The following is a 16,646-nucleotide window of genomic DNA, read 5'->3' on the forward strand; positions in this document are numbered from 1 at the left end:
GGTCTCAAAAGAGACCAGGAAAGGGGCGCCTGGGTGGCTCAGTCAGTTAGGCATCTGACTCTTGATTTCAGCTCAAGTCATGATCTTAGGGTCATGAGATTGAACCCTGTGTGGAGCCTGCTAAGGGATTCTCTCTTTCCTTCTCCCTCTGCCCCTCCCCTCCTCACTCACTCACGCTCTCTCTCTCTCTTAAAAAAAAGAGAGAGAGAGACCAGGGAAGAGAGCATGATCACTGCTGAGACCATCACTTTCCTGTGTGTATGGGCAGTATGTTGAGGCACACTCACCCACATGATAACTGAGGGCACACGCTTCCCATGTTAAAGTAGTGGGAATGTCAACCCACATGGCCATCTTAGCTTTTTCCAGTTGTACAAAAACATATAAACACACACATCTACTACCATTTCTAAGAAACACATAAAGTAGCAGAACTCCTGAGTATGAGTTACTCATGTGACTCACTGGAGCCTGGTTTTCTATAGATCACTGGAAGGAATGGAAATTTCTGCAGCAATTATTACCTTCTATAGTACCACTGATGTTAGGGCCTGGTAGTTCTTTGGGGGGTGTGTGTGTGTTGGGGGGGTACTGTCTCATGCACTGTGGGATGCTTAGTGGCATCCCTGGCCTCTACCCACTAGATATCAGTAGCACCCCCATCCCACCTGTGACAACCAAAAATGTCTCCTAAAATTGCTAAAGGTCTCTGGGGGTGGGGGTGGGGATTGCTCCCAGTTGAGATTCACTGTTTCAAAGTAAATAAAATTCACATTTTAATTCTTTCCTATCTTTCAGATAAGAAAATCATTAAAAAAAAAAAAAGAAGTAACTTCACTTAAGAAATAAACTCAGAGAGTTGCATCCCAGGAACGGAGTGGGGGGTGAAGGGGGCAGGAAGGGAGCTTTAAATACCTAGAAGGCTGGTAACCAGGGCAGTTCATCAAATATTCATAAATCCCTGAGACAGGAAGAGGACCTGGTGAAATGGGAATTAACTCTGTGGTACATTTTACTTTACAATAGAGCATAGTGCTTTCAATGAATGTGCCGAGATTATAAAGCTTGTATTTTTATTTAAGATTTATACAGGGCGATCAATGCAGGATACACACCAACATAAACAAAATACTTCTTAGAGCAAAAGCCTAAATTCTAAAATGTCATATTATTAAGTACTTTTTTACATTTTGGGCCCCACCACAGTTTATGTGATCATGTAAATCTGAAGTTATAATAGACATTAGAATGAAAACAGAAATAATGGTGCTCAAGGCAAATAATCCCTGACCCACGATATCCGCACCACACAGAGAGGGGTCGGGGAACAAGTGAATGTGGGTTGCTCCTTTCTACAGACCACTTAACCAAACATGCTTATACACAATTTTACCCTTAAAGCTCAGTGTAGCATCGGCAGTGCTGATGTGTGTACCCAGAACATTCGAGCTCCATTTCTGCCTCCACTTGCTAAGCAGAAGATCTAGTTAAGATGCTTATGGTCTTATTTTTTCATCTAGAAACTTAAAATAATAATTATACCCACCTTATAGTTGAAGGCCATTTTAAATAAGAATACTGTGTGGGAAATAATTGATAAACCGCAAATCACTATGTAAAGTTCATAATTATCCAATGAAGATGAATTTGTCATTCAAAAAGATGAAGAAAAAGCAATTCAGATATTCTCTAACCTTTTATAGATTCTGATATGTGTAACTAAAATTTAGTTCTTTTATTTTATTATTATTTTTTCTACATACCTATTTCTTTTTGTCAAGGGAACTGTATTGTTGACTTCCAACCACTGGGAATCATAAAGTGATGTTAGAAATTGTTTCCAATTGATTTTGGAGGTGGTTTTAAGTCCAAATCTGGATTTAAAAAAATAAAAAATTATTTTAAACACTTTTTCTATAATGCTGCACAGATTAGATGTTTAATATTGAATTGAAGATGGCAGCAATGAATTTATATGAACTTTCAAATCTAAGGTAAACAAAATAATTTAGTAAAATTGTACTACAAATTGACTTTTAAAAAGCAAGGAAAATCAAGCTGATTCTATATCTCCATGCCTCTGCATTCCCTTAGCAGTAGCAGACGTTGAAGGAAGAAACAAAGGAATTTGATTAAAATTCTCATGTCCACGAAATAATTCTTTCAAAGTCACTATTTGGAGAACTCAGTCACTGTGGGAGGCAGAATAAAGACCTGGAAGGCGTCCACACCCTAATCCCTAGGATCTGCGAGTGTGACCTCAGAAGGCAAAAAGGGACTCTGCAGATGGGATTAAGGGTGTGGACACGGACATGGCAGAGCACCCAGCTTAACTATGTGGGCCAGTCTAATCAGGAGTTCTTAAAATCAGAGCATTTCTCCCAGCTGCATCCAGAAAAAGATGCGACGACAGGAGATATGAGAACAGGAGAAGGGCCAAAGAGGAGACTGCAGATACAGGAAGGGCCACCTGCCCAGGAATGCAGGTGCCTCTAGAAGCTGGAGAAGGCAAGAAACAGACCGCCCATTTCTCCCCCAGACTTGTGGTACTTTGTTATGGCAGCAGTTGAAAATAATTGATAATTATTTTCAGGACAGATAGTACTGGTCCCGCAGTACTGGTCACCAGCAAGTGTTCAACCACATACCCTTCCCCACTGTCCATGTGACTTACACACTAAGCATGAGCCACGTTTCCATAACAGGGTGGCAAGAAGTATCTGGGGTGAGATCGTTAAACAACAGCTATGAGATGCAAAAGTGGGAGATACCACAAGACAGACTACTCTGCTTGGATGGCTAAAATTAGTGGCTGTAAGTAATCTGGTCTCGTGTGGATCAGATGTGGGCCATGTGAGAAAGTGTAAGTGTGTGCGCGTGCACACACACACACACACACACGGGATCATCTGGCCATGCTGGCCCTTCCGCTCTGCAGAAGGTTATGCTTTTCTTTGTCCTAGGTCCCTCATGCTTGCTGCTTCCTTTGCCAATTGCCACACTCCCCACCACACTGCCCATGCTTTAGCTCATTCTGCACCTCTTTCAAGTTCAACTTATTAATTACTTTCTCAAGGAAGCCTTCTCCAATTTCTATAACCAGGGCTCTATTAGCCAGTCTCATAGCACTATTCCTCCTTCCTTCATAGCACTTATCACTAAGGATTAATATTATTAGCATTTAACATTTGCACAGGATTTTGATCATGACTGTGATTATAACAAATGATTGATAAATGGTAATTACTTCTACTTCTGCTCTTAGCACCATGTATGTGTTTGTGAGAGAGACATTGGTTGACTGATTGATTCTCATTAGGTATACAGGCAGCATCAATAGATACACTGGGACAGTGGTCTAATGCTCTGCTGTTCACCGTACAAAACAAAGTTTCCTGTTTTTTCCCAGCCTGCCTTCCCCCAATTGCCCACGATTTTGATAGTTTGTTAATACTATCTATTTTCACCTTAAATTCCGGCAAGTTAGACATTAATTCTCTATAATAGAAACACATTGCCTACCATTAAAAGTTGAATCAGCTTCATATATTATGTTTAGGAAATTACGTTACTCTCTTGGAAAAAAAATCAAATTAGATCTTCACTCCATACGAAATACTAAAATAAATTCAAAATAGATGAAGAAGTGAAACATAAACACTAGCACCATTAAAAAAGGAAAATCCGGGTACATATTCACCTGGTATTGGAATAAGAATGAGTTTTTAAGCAACATTTAAGAGGGGGAATCATAAACTTCCCTAGTTAATAACGTCAACATAAAAAATTTCCATACACCAGAAATACTGAAACAACAATTTAAGAGCCAAACAACAGACTTGCAAAGTTATGTATCATAAATATGCAAAACAAATTGGTGATTTTCTTAAAACATTAAGTAAAAAAACCTAAAACTTGATTTCTTCTTCCAGTGATGGCGGAGTAAGATCCTAGTGGACCAATCCCCCTGCAGACAGTCACAATAAGCTCTGGGCATAATACCAAGAGCGGCTACCTAAAAGCACTACAGAGTGAACAGGAGTGGGCACACTCTGGTAGGAAATCCATGATGACAGGAGTGGAGCTCTGTGAAGAGTATTTTCAATGCTTTCAGCCTGGGGCTAGGCACTGCAGCATGATGGGTGGCAAGGACACCAGTTAAAAAAAAAAAAAGGTACGTCCTGGAAAACTAGAAGACCAAACCCAGGGGAACCATAACCCTAGAGAGAAAGAAGAAATCCTAAAAGAGAAAGAACCAGAGAGGGATCCCCAAATTCTGCCCTACCACATTTTTGACTGGCTCTGAATCTCACATGATCAGAACGTATTCAAAATTGCTTAGCTGAACACAAAAGATCTGAACTAAGATCAGAACTGCCACCTAGGAAATAGAATAGGCAGTTTGAGTCCAACCAAGATAATTGCCTCTAAAACAAAAGAAAAACATTCATTGAAAAAATAATAACAGCAAAATTTAGAGTCTTCACAATTTAATATTCAGTATATGTGCTACCCAAGCGAGCACAACACAATTTAATATTCAAAATGTTGAGCACACACGTGCTCTCTCAAATGAGTAAGTCTTAAAAAATAAAAATAATGGGCGCCTGGGTGGCTCAGTTGGTTAAGCGACTGCCTTCGGCTCAGGTCATGATCCTGGAATCCCGAGATCGAGTCCCGCATTGGGCTCCCTGATCAGCAGGGAGTCTGCTTCTCCCTCTGACCCTCCCCCCTCTCATGCTCTCTCTTTCTCTCTCTCTCATTCTCTCTCTCAAATAAATAAATAAAATTAAAAAATAAAATAAATACGATAAAAAATAAAATAAAATTATAGAACCTATTTTAAAAAACAGGAAAATAGAACATTACTAGGGAGAAAAGTCTGACATACATGCAGTTGGAATCACATAAGGAGAGCAGCGAATGAAAGGCCAAAATTTCCCCAAATTTTATTAAAGATACCCATTTACAGATTGAAGATGTTTTAACAAAAACCAAGTAGAATACACATGAAAAAGGCCATGCCAAGGCTCATTACAAAGTCAAATTCAAGGAGTAAATCTTGAATGCAACAAGAGAAATATTACTCATTCCATGCCAAGAGAACAACAGTTTAACAGATGACTTCTCATCCAAAACCATGGAAGCTAAAAGAAGTGGAACAACATCATGAAGTGCTAAAAGAAAAAAGTCACCCAAGAACTTTTCATCTAAGAAAAATTCTTCAAAAATGAAGGATAAATTAAGACATTTCTAAATAAAAGAAAGCTAAGGGAATCCATCTTTAGCACAGCTTGATAAAGGAGGTTCTTCAGGCTGAAGGGAAATGATAGCAGATGGAGACCTCAACTCCTCAGAAAAGAATGAAGAAAGTATCAGAAATGGTAAATATTTGAAAAAATACAAAGGCTACTTTGTTTGCCTTTTCTCTTCTTAATTTATTCATAGTTTATATAACTAAAAAAAGTAATAACAGTAATAATAATAAGTAAATAATAGGTTCTACATTTTATGTGAAGTGGTGCAGGGTTAATTGTATGCAGGCTGGGAGCAGTAAAGATGTATACTATAACCCCCATGAAAAATTATACAAAGAAGTATAGCTTAAAAGACCATAAGAAAATTAAAACTGAATTCTAAAAAATATTCCAATTATCTGAAAAGAAGAAAAAGAGCAAACAAGCAAAAAAAAAAAAGGGAGCCCCAAATCCAAATATATCAATAATTACTTTAAATATTAATCAACTAAACACTTTAGATTAATGGACTAAACACAATTGGATTTTTAAAAAAAGATCCAAATTTATGCTTTCACAAAAAAGGTAAATTTACTGTTTTTTTTTTTTTTTTTTTTTTTAGAGAGAGAGAGAGAGCATGTGCAAGTGGTGGTGGGGAGAGGGACAGAGGGGTAGGGAGAAAGAAAATCTTAAGCAGGCTCCACACTTAGTGGAGATCATGCCCTGAACCCAAGTCAAGAGCTGGACGCTTAACCAGCTGAGCCACCCAGGCACCCCAAGGCACATTTAATATAAAGACACATATAGGTTGAAAATAAAAGGACACTATCTTAAGCCACATGATCAAGGTCAACCTCAACGGTGACAAGCCATATTGATACTCTGCACCCTTGATCCGATGTGACAAGAATGATACTTTCTCTGTGGTCTTCCAAAAACACATTACCTCAGTCTAATCAGTCAAATCCCAGTTGAGGGACGGACACTCTATAAAATATCTGACCAATAATCCTCAAAACTGGCAAGGTCATTAAAAAACAAGGAAAGTCTGAGAAAGTGTCAGAACCAAAAGGAGCTTAAGGACACATGACTACTAAATATAATGTAAATTAAGCACCTAAATAAATGGAAAAATATACCATGTCCATGAAATAGAAAACTGAATATGGTTAAAGTGGCAATTCTCCCCACTGTATTCACAATCAAATTCCTAACAGGCTTTTTTTTTTTTTTTTAAACATTGAGAAACTGATTCTAAAAGGTATAGAAAGGTAAAGACTCTAAAATAGTCAAACAATTTTGAAAGAGAAGAACAAGTCTGGATGACTTGCACAATCTAATTTCAAGACTTAACTATTTAGCTACATTAGTCAAGATAGTGTGGTATCGATGTGAGAATAAACCTATAGATTAATGGAAGAGACTAGAGTCCAGAAACCTACTCACACTTATATAGTCAATTGATTTTCAACAAAGGTGCGAAGTTGTTCATCAGAGAAATAACAGCCTTTTCAACAAATGATGCTGGAACAACTGGATATCTGGACAGAAACAGAGTGAATCTCCACCCTTACCTCACACCATACACAAAAATTGACTAGAAATGGATCTCCTGTAAAAATTACCCATAACAAATTTTTAAGTAGATAAAACATATTTCATCAAAATTAAAAATTTTTGTACTTCAAAATACGGAGTTAAGAAAAGAGAAAAGCAAGCCACACTGAGAGTAAATATGTGAAAGTATGTAGCAAACGAGCTCATATCTAGGATATATAAAGAACTCTGGCAAATCAATAATAGGGAAATAAATAGTCCAATAAAATGGACAAATAATCTGTACATACACTTTTTAAAAGAATATATATGAATGGTCAATAATCGCATGAAAATAGGCTCAACATTGTTAGTCATCAGGAAAATGCACACTACTAGGATGGGTAAAATTAAGAAGCCTGGCAATATCAAGCATTAATGAGGATGTAAAGCATCTGGAATTCTTACATGTTATTGATGGAACTGCAAAATGGTACAGTTACTTTGGACAACAGTTTGACAGTGTCTTATAAATTTAAACATACACTCAAACCTACCTACAATCCAGCAATTTTATTACTAGGTATTCACCCAAGAGAAATGGAAACATGTATACACACCAAGAATTGTATGTAAGTGTTTATAAAGTATCTTCTGTAATGACCCCAAACTGAAAACTACCCAAATGTTTGTCAACTGGTGAATGCATTAACAAATTGTGGCAAACAAGTATGGTAGAATACTCCTTGGCAATTAGAAATGTTGGGATATGCAACAAGATGGATGAATCTTAAAAACATGGTAAGTGAGGGCGCCTGGGTGGCTCAGTTGGTTAAGCGACTGCCTTCGGCTCAGGTCATGATCCTGGAGTCCTGGGATCGAGTCCCACACCGGGCTCCCTGCTCAGCAGGGAGTCTGCTTCTCCCTCTGACCCTCTTCCCTCTCGTGCTCTCTATCTCTCATTCTCTCTCAAATAAATAAATAAAATCTTAAAAAAAAAAAAGGTAAGTGAAGAAAGTAGTCAAACACAAAAGGGTACATCCTGTATGATTCCATTTATGAGACACCTAGAAAAGTCAAAACTATAGTGACAACAACAGAAAACAATCAGTGGTTGCTGGAGCTGAGGGTCAGGGAAGGAAGGGGTTGGTTACAAAGGGCCAAGAGTAGAATTACAGGGTCATGGAAGTATTCTGTATATTGACTATGGCAGGGGTTAGATAAATAGATACAACTGTCAAACTCATTAAACTATGCCCTTGAGGATGAATTTTATTTTACTAACTTATACTGGAGTAAAACATTTTTAAAACATAGAAGATTGTCAAAGGTCACGGATGAATAATTATTCACAGAGAAAGTACATAAAACTTTTAAACATGAAAAACATGCAAGCACAACAGCAACCAAGGACCCGCAAATCAAAACAACAGTGAGGAACTCTGCTTCCACCTGTCAGATTCGCAAGGATCTAGAAGTGGCAATGTGGAATGCTGGCAAAAAGCCTCTCACAAGCCGCCCTCATAAGAATAAATTAACACCTTCCTGAAGTGCATTTGAGCAATATGTAATGGAAACCTTAGAAATGTTTAAACTTTTGACTCAAGGGTTAACAAAACATGTTGTAGCCATTAAAAATTAATTTCAAAGGTTTTTCAACGACATAAAATATGCTCCTGATAAAATACTGTGTGAGAAAATAGACCCTAATTTATATGTGACCACAACGATGTTAAGTGTGCATGGAGTGTGTGTACGTGTGCACACAAAGAAATTCTGGAAGGAAATATACTAAAATATCAGTAGTGTTTATCTCTGGCTATTACAATAATGGGTAATTTATTTTTTCTTCATGGCTTCCCCTATTTTCCAGTTTGAGCCTTCACAGCTTTTATAATCAACATGAATAGACACATGAATGAAATTATTTTTGAAAAATCAGTGCCAATTTTGCCAGAAATCACGTGAGTGACCATTATCCAAAGGTCACAAAGATATAGCTGAGTCTTTTAGTCTTAAAAATGTCCCAGGGGCTCTCTCTCTCTGTTTTTTTTTTTTTTTCCCTCAGGCAGCTCTCCCTCTGGATTCTGATGTTGGGGGCCTACTAGCATTCCCAACCAACTTTCCCATCCCACGAATCCAGCACACAACTCCGTCTGTGGAGAAGGGGAAAGAAAACACAGATTTGTCATATTGTTCCAAACAGTGTGGATTCCATTCAACCAGTGGGTACTGTCAGAGGAGGTGCAAAGAGAAACAGGGTGGAGAGACTAATCCCATTAGCTGGAGGGACCAAGGAGGCTCAGCCAGGAGGAGAGTCATCAGAACGGAAAAGATGGGCAGACCTGCAACAGGTGGGGATGCTGATGGTAAGGGACCAAAGGAGGATGTAACAAGTGTGGGAAACGAACAACCTCACTGGCTGACTCTTCTTCCACCATCCGGTCACTAATGCTAACAACCCCCATCTCTCATTTCTCTTCTCCATCCCTACGCACTCTCTTGGCAACCTCCTCTGTTCTCTGGCGTTAGATACCATCTATATTGATCTGTACAAAGCTGATACCCATATTTCTTTCTCTAGCCTGGACTTCTTTTTCTGAGCTTCCAACAGCCTACTCAACATCAATAGTTGGATTTCTAACAGGCATCTCAACCTTAACATGTCCAGTATTAAACTCTTGACTTCTGTCCCTAACCTGTTTCCCTTCCTCCCATCTTCAAATATACCGGGCTCCCACTTCCATGAAGGCCTCTGTATGGGTCTGTTGGCATGGAATGCTCTTCCACAACAAATACAACATGACTGGTGTGCTCTAAATTTGTGCGACAAAGCAGACTTCCTTTCTGCATGCCTGATGTTTTGATGCAGGGCTCATCTTAAATGCCATCTCCCCAAGAAGTCTTCCCTGATTCCCTCATCTGGGGTAGGTTTGCCCCATGCATCACGATTTAGAACTGGTTTATTTGTTTCTGAGTTAATAATATGTGTTGGTAAGAAAGAGCACATTCAATGATTTTAGCAACCTCTTCCCCAAGCCCACCAACACTGCATTTCTAAGGATCCTCTGAAGGGAGATTATGGGGGCCCCACCAGAGGCCACAGAGAGAACAGCAGCTATAGGGTCAAGATTTGCAGGTCACCGAAGAGAAACAGGCCACAGGGCAAATGGGCCAAGATAATAAAATTCCACCAGAAAGCCAAATAACCTCTGGAGGAAGGAGGGAAGGTGTTGGACTGAGCAAAGTGCATGCGATACAGGCTCAAGCTGTCTTGTGTATAAAAGGAAATAATAGCCAGGGGCTTGCCAAGTCCCAGTCCACACTGCTGCTGCCCATGTCCTGGACAAGTGTCCCCACATACTGCCAAGGTATGGGCATGCTCTAATGGTAGCTGTAAACTGCCCCTTTCTCTCTTCAAAGATAAGGGCATGCAAGTAACTGAAGGTGGCATTAACTCAGGGATGACCGCTGTACTTTACCAGAAAACAAAATCACTTGCATATTTTAACTTTATTATTAGTAAATGACACATCACTTGCAGCACATTCCACACTGCACAATCCATCATCCCATTCCAGGGTGCCGTGATATGGGAATTCAGAACTACACGTCCAGGAGAGAGGAAGTGAGGGCCTGAAGTGGTCTGGTGGCAGTGGGAACACAGAGGTGAGTTATGCACATCACTCATATGACCATCTAGGGCAGCGTCATTCTGCAAACAAAATAAGTTTGCGACATCCTACACATTCCCCTCATAGATATTCATGATGTTGAGTTAACATATTAACAGCCATGAGACGTCCTCATAGTTGGCAGTTGGGAAACTTCCTTCTAGAGTACACCTTAGGAGTACTCACCACAATAAGCTAGAGCATAATCAGGGTGTTTCAGCTCACAAGGGTTTCTGGCACTAGCTAACCGAACACAAGGTCCTTAGGAAAGACCAAGGTGCTGCCTGATATTTTCAGAATACACGGAAAATTCTAGGACTGATGGGCAGAAGCCTGACTTGAGTCATTTAAAGTGGGAATTCATGACCTGTTGCTCAGGTCACAGACCAAACCAATTCACAGACCCAGAGCCCCTTAATTAAGGGGGAATCTGGATACCTTTGAGGAACAACCCTACAATATAGCCATATGTATATACTGAGAATCTTCCCTCAAACCTTGCCCAGAAGATCCTTCAGCCATTTACTAAAATGACTACACATGAAGGGAAAGGAAATACCTAGCCACTCAGGGTTATTAGATAGTGGCTCTGAACTAATGATAATCCATGGAGAGCCAAAGTGCCAGCACAGTCTGCTGGGTCACAGTGGAGGCTTATGGACAAGAGATGAAGCCCAAGTCCATGTTGTAGTGGGTCCAGTAAGGTTACAGGCTCATCCTGTGGTTACTCCTCCAGGCTCAGAATACATAATGGAAATAATTATTCTTAGTCACTGCAGAATCCTCACATTTGTCTTTTGAGCCATGAAATAAGGGGCTACAATGATAGGAAGGACTAAGTGGAAAACTCAACACTTTAGCAGAGGATTTAAAAAGCTTACCACCTCCCTGGAGTGCATCAAAATTCTTTGAAGACGAGGGCAAGAGGTTGACTTCTACCATATTCCATCTAAATCACTGTGTCCCAATGCAAAAGTTACTTGGATATTTGAAAATGACTGTGGGTTATTGCAAATTTAATCAAGTGATGATGCCAATCACACATGCAAATCAACACAGCCCCTAGCATCTGGTATGTAGCTCTAGACATATCAATGCTAACATTTCAATTTCCTTTTCAACAGTTTCCCTTTACATGGCAGGGAGATTAATACACCTCCAAATCTTATCTCAAGACTATGTCAACTCCTCTGCTTCCTGCCATATTATAATGTGAAGGAACTCTGATCAAGGCTTGCCCAGAGGGTCCTACAGGTTTTTTTTTTTTTAGATATTTATTTATTTATTTATTTATTTATTTATTTATTTATTTAGAGTGAGCAAGCAGGGAGAAGGAGCAGAGGGAGATGAAGAGAGAATCTTAAGCAGATTCCACACTGAATGCAGAGCCCAACGTGGGCCTTGATCTCACAACCCTGAGATCATGACTTGAGCCAAAATCAAGAGTTGGACGCTCAACAGACCGAGCTACCCAGGTGCCCCATCAAGTAGCTATGGATTGTTCTGGTGTGCTACAACAATCACAATGGTCCATTGCATGATGATATTATATTAACTGGATCTACTAAGAATGAAATAACAAATATCCCAGAGGCCTCAAAAAGGCAGAGAAGATAAACCTCATGGAATTTCAAGGGTCTTCCAGTCTGATAAAGTTTCTAGGGATCCAGAGGCATGTCTAAGGTATGCTGGAATAGTCCCTCTAAAGTGAAAGACCGATTAATTAGCCTTTTGCTGCCCATCACAAAAAAAAGATTCATATGCTTGAAGGGTGTCTCTGGATTTTGGAGACAATTTTGTCCTGCTATTCTGATCTGCTCTGCTGATCTTGGGTAACCCAGCAATTCTGAGTGAGGCATTGAGTAAGAAACAATTTGCAAGGCTCAGGCTGTAGTGTACATTTTTGTCTCATCACAGAAAAGAAGCACAGCTTATAAAGGTATTTATGTCCCATGTAAGTGCCCACTGGTAAGCATCCACACAGATTATCTGGAGGAAAGTTGACCTGTCCTGAAGGTGCTGGTCAGTCACTTTGCCCAGGCAACCTGGTGTTTGTTCATGGGCCTCCACACAAAAGTGGTCATGGAGAGAGGAACGGACGCTGTGCATTGGTTTGAAAACAGGGACTTCTCATCACTAAAGCTGAGCTGGCTACTGCCCAGCTAAGTACCCAGGCTGCAAATGGCAGAGGCCCACACTGAGCCCTTTCATGGCTCCTTTCTCCAGGTGGGATTCCCAGTCACCTGGCAAAGACTCCATTGTCTCAAAATTTGTCTCAATACATACTCCAGATACAAATTTGCCTTGCCTTCCTGAAACACTTCTGCCACTTACCATCATCTGTGGACCTCCAGAATGCTTTGGGCATCACCGCCAGGGTGTCCTGCGCATCACAGAAGTAAACTAAGGGACTCATCTGATGGTGGTGATGGTGTGGCAATAACCCCAGATCCACAGAACATACTGGTCTCACCACATATCCCATCACCAGAACAGACTTGATAGAATGGTTGGTAGCTTGCTGATGACTCATCTACAATCAGCTGAGAGGAAATCCCCAGGGGTTAGGGTGCTGTTCTACAGGACGCACTGTGCCTTGAGCCAGTTGAGGCAGCCCAATAAAGAGATGACCATCAAGCACTGAGATCCTGTGAAATGAAGATTGGGTACCTCAGAGGATTGGAAGGCAAGAGGAGAGAAGGTGGGCTAATTATTCCCCCAGCCCCCTCCCTGCTGGGCTGCCACGTGGCCATGGCCATGTTCTTCTACCTTAGACCTTATCTGCTCTCCGGTGACCTCCCCTTTAGCTATCTGTCTTGCTCCTTTCAGTAACTGCCCCCTCTCCTACCCCTTCAGGCCTAAGAGAGAGAAACGCTTCCCCATCTACTGATCTCATTTAATCTTGCCCTCACATGAGTAAAGGGTCCTTCAATAAACTCATGTCCATCTGCTTTCTGCCTGAACCCTGACCAATGTTATGTCGGAGGTTAAGACGGCCATGGTAGGATACAGAACAGCTCCATTACCCCCAAAAGCTTCCTTGTGCTGCCCCCTGGAGTCACACCCTCCTCTGCCCCTAGTCCTGGCAATTACTGATCTCTCTTCCATTCCTATTGTTTTGTCTTTTCCAGAATGTCACACAGATGGAAGTGATCCTAGACATGTGGGTTAAAGAGGTTTGGACAATAACTGAAAACATACCACTGGGTATTGCTTCTACACTTAATGTAATTTGGCCTAAATGGCTTATTGTTCCTGCTTGTATAGCTTCTGTTGGGTTGCTAATGTTAACTGGGGTGAGTGGGACAATTCTCACCAGGAGATGCTTCTGAGTGAGAACCTGCTTGCATGATGGGTGAGTAAGTACCTCTGGTGAATACACAAGTCATAGCAAGTCACTCCATTTATGCCATCCCCTCAGCTCTCACTCAAACATCACTCTTCATGTTTAAACACTAATTTTATTTTTAACAGATGTACTTTATATAAAAGGCTAAGCAACATTGAAAGGCACAGCATGTTAGCAATAAAAGGTCAAGTTAGCTGTTCAATTAAAGTCTACCATTACATCAAAATATAAATATATATATGGAAAATGGCTTTTTAAAGTTTCCAAAATATTATTTTGGTCAAGATTTTATGCCTTATTACCAAGATGTTAGGGTGTTTAATTTAGGCCCTAGATCTTCAGTATTTTTTAAAAAACAACAAACTCAAAAAGATGCCTTTTTTTTCCTCCCTATACTATCCATTCTTGGATTGGGTAGTTAAGAATAATTTCTCCAACCATTTTATTATGAGGGTTTAGATTTTATTTTACTTCCTGCTTTATTCTTTCCTATGTTGTCTGCCATTTTTTTTAAAAAGGATGTATTTTTAAATTTTATTTCTCAAATTAAGATGCACTAAAATGAACTTTTTACTTTTGGTGTAGACTTCTATGAGTTTTAACCCATGTACAGATTCACGTCACCACCACCACACACAGGATGCAGAACAGCTCCATCACGCCCCAGCCTTCCCCGTGCTGCCCCTCTGGAGTCAGGCCTCCCCCACCCTGAGTCCTGGAGACCACCGACCTCTTCTTTGATCCTATTGTTTTGCCTTTTCCTGCATGTCATATAAACAGAATCCTAGAGTAGCAGCCTTTGAGACTGGTTCTTTTGAATGTCTCTCAGAATCATCCATGTTGTCTGCACCGAAAACTCACTCCCTCCTACTGCTGAGAAATAAGCCATCGTGCAGATGGACCAGTTTGCTTATCCAATCATCTGCTTAAGGACACTTGGGCCCATTCCCATTTGGGTCAATTATGACTAGAGCTGCTATGAACATTCTTGTACAGATTTTTTTAGTGAACTTTTCAATCATTTTTTAGATACAAAAGTCATAGAGAATTTGCCCAGCACAATCATGGACCCATGACGCTGCGAGTGCAGGTCAAGGGGAGTTCCGGGGGCTCACTTCTGGCAACACTAGGTGTGCCCTTGTCCCCACACTGCCCCTCCCACTGGTCTGCACTGTACCACCTCCTGGGTGGCTGGAGAGGAGAGTAAGGCAGGGAGGAAACAGCACTCCCCTGGGGCCAGGCCACCCCTGGTGCCATTCGCTGCCACTGGGGGTGACACTAGTCCCACCTCTAATGTCTGTTTCACGGGGCCAGTGCTTTCATGGTAGAATCCAGGAGATTCTCTCTTCCTAGGAGGGGACACAATGAGTGGTAAGTTCCCAACAATCACCCTCTAAAGTCAAGAAATCACTGTGACAGTGCCGGGAACCCAGTGTTTTCTCTAGAGGTAAGACAGAAAACAACAGGGCAGTTTGATGGGACAGTGTGGGCAGCACTGTACAGAAACATCCACGTACGAGAGAGGTAGAGTGATGGAACAGACAGAAGGACACATTAAACCAAATTATGGAGAAAATTGAATGTATGACAAAGCAGACATTAAAAACAATGGGGAAAGAATAATAAGTGGTGGCGGTAAAACAGATTATCTATTTGGGAAAAGAATGTGAATTTGGATGCCCACCTTATGTCAGGATGAATTAACGTGTTTTGTTTTCAAAGAATAAGAAAAACAAGCGTATTAGAAAAGCGTTTTTATATCAAGCCTGGGCAAGAATGATGAATTTATAGATTAAGCAACAGAAGACATTCCAAAAGAAGATTAATGTATTTGATTATATTAAAATGTAAACTTCAGAACAATGAGGTGTCATGTGAATGAAAGGGAAGCAGCAAGCTGGGAAGAACGGCTGTACAAAGCTACTCTGCTTATGACAGAAAAGGGTTATCTCTTAATAATTAATTAATTATAAAAAATTATTAGAAAGGTGATAAAACTGACTTAAGACACCAGCAGTGGGTGCATTACCCAGTCAGGACAAGAGGAGGATTCACATCAGGGGAGATACGACTAACGCACAGGCTCACGGAAATGTCCAAGCCCAATACTGTTCCAAGAACTATAAATTAAGACAATAATGAGGCATCGTTTTATACCTCTTAAGCTATCAATATTTTAAAACAATGTTAATATTCAGTGCCAGAAGGAATATGAAACTAGAACACTCATACAACGTTGACGGTGATATAAATCACTATTATCTTTTCAGATTTGGCGAGCGTTACAAAAATGCACACAAGTATTCCCACTCTGGCCTTGAAGTGAACACAAAGCCTGTCCCTGACCCCTTGGTGATGGCCACGATCCCAGTCCCCTCCCGGGCCCATGCCCGCCCTCTATCCCACCTCTGGCTCCCTCTTGCACCCTGGCTTCTGCCAGGCCCCGGAACACAGCACATCAGGGCTGCCCATCCTGGGGCTCTCCCCCTGGTGTCTCAGGTCTCTGTTTAAAGCTCACTTTGCGGAGAAGATTCCCGAGGCCTTCTCTGCCACTCTCACAATGGCCCCCATCACACTGCACATCTCCTTTCAGCCCAGGTGTATCTGTGGATTGTCGCCTCACCCACCAGCAGGTAGCACTCTCTGAGGACACAGATCATATCTTCCTCTCCAATGAGTCCCTAGCACCTAGCACAGTGCCTGGTACATAGTGAGGGCTCCAAAACTATCTGTGGACTGGCTGAGCGAATAAATGAACAAACAAACATATGCAAATCTAAAGAAACCAGAGACTCAGCAGTGAAATGGTTAGAAACATTCTGGTCTAGAGAACTAAAAAGCCCGAACGAA

General features: G+C 40.8%; 1 protein-coding gene across 1 annotated transcript in view; it reads right to left on the reverse strand.

Annotated features, from left to right (window-relative positions):
- EFCAB6 (EF-hand calcium binding domain 6) overlaps positions 1–16,646 on the reverse strand; it is a 204,428-nt gene that overhangs the window by 124,371 nt on the left and 63,411 nt on the right. Inside the window, exon 9 of the mRNA XM_028115294.2 lies at positions 1,764–1,874. Coding sequence (XP_027971095.2) covers positions 1,764–1,874 — 111 coding nt within the window. The remainder of the gene's footprint in view (positions 1–1,763; positions 1,875–16,646) is intronic.

Source organism: Eumetopias jubatus, unplaced genomic scaffold, assembly GCF_037043125.1.
Source record: "Eumetopias jubatus isolate StellerSeaLion01/CBP00866 unplaced genomic scaffold, mEumJub1_p1.0 scaffold_8, whole genome shotgun sequence".
NCBI classification, from domain to species: domain Eukaryota; kingdom Metazoa; phylum Chordata; class Mammalia; order Carnivora; family Otariidae; genus Eumetopias; species Eumetopias jubatus.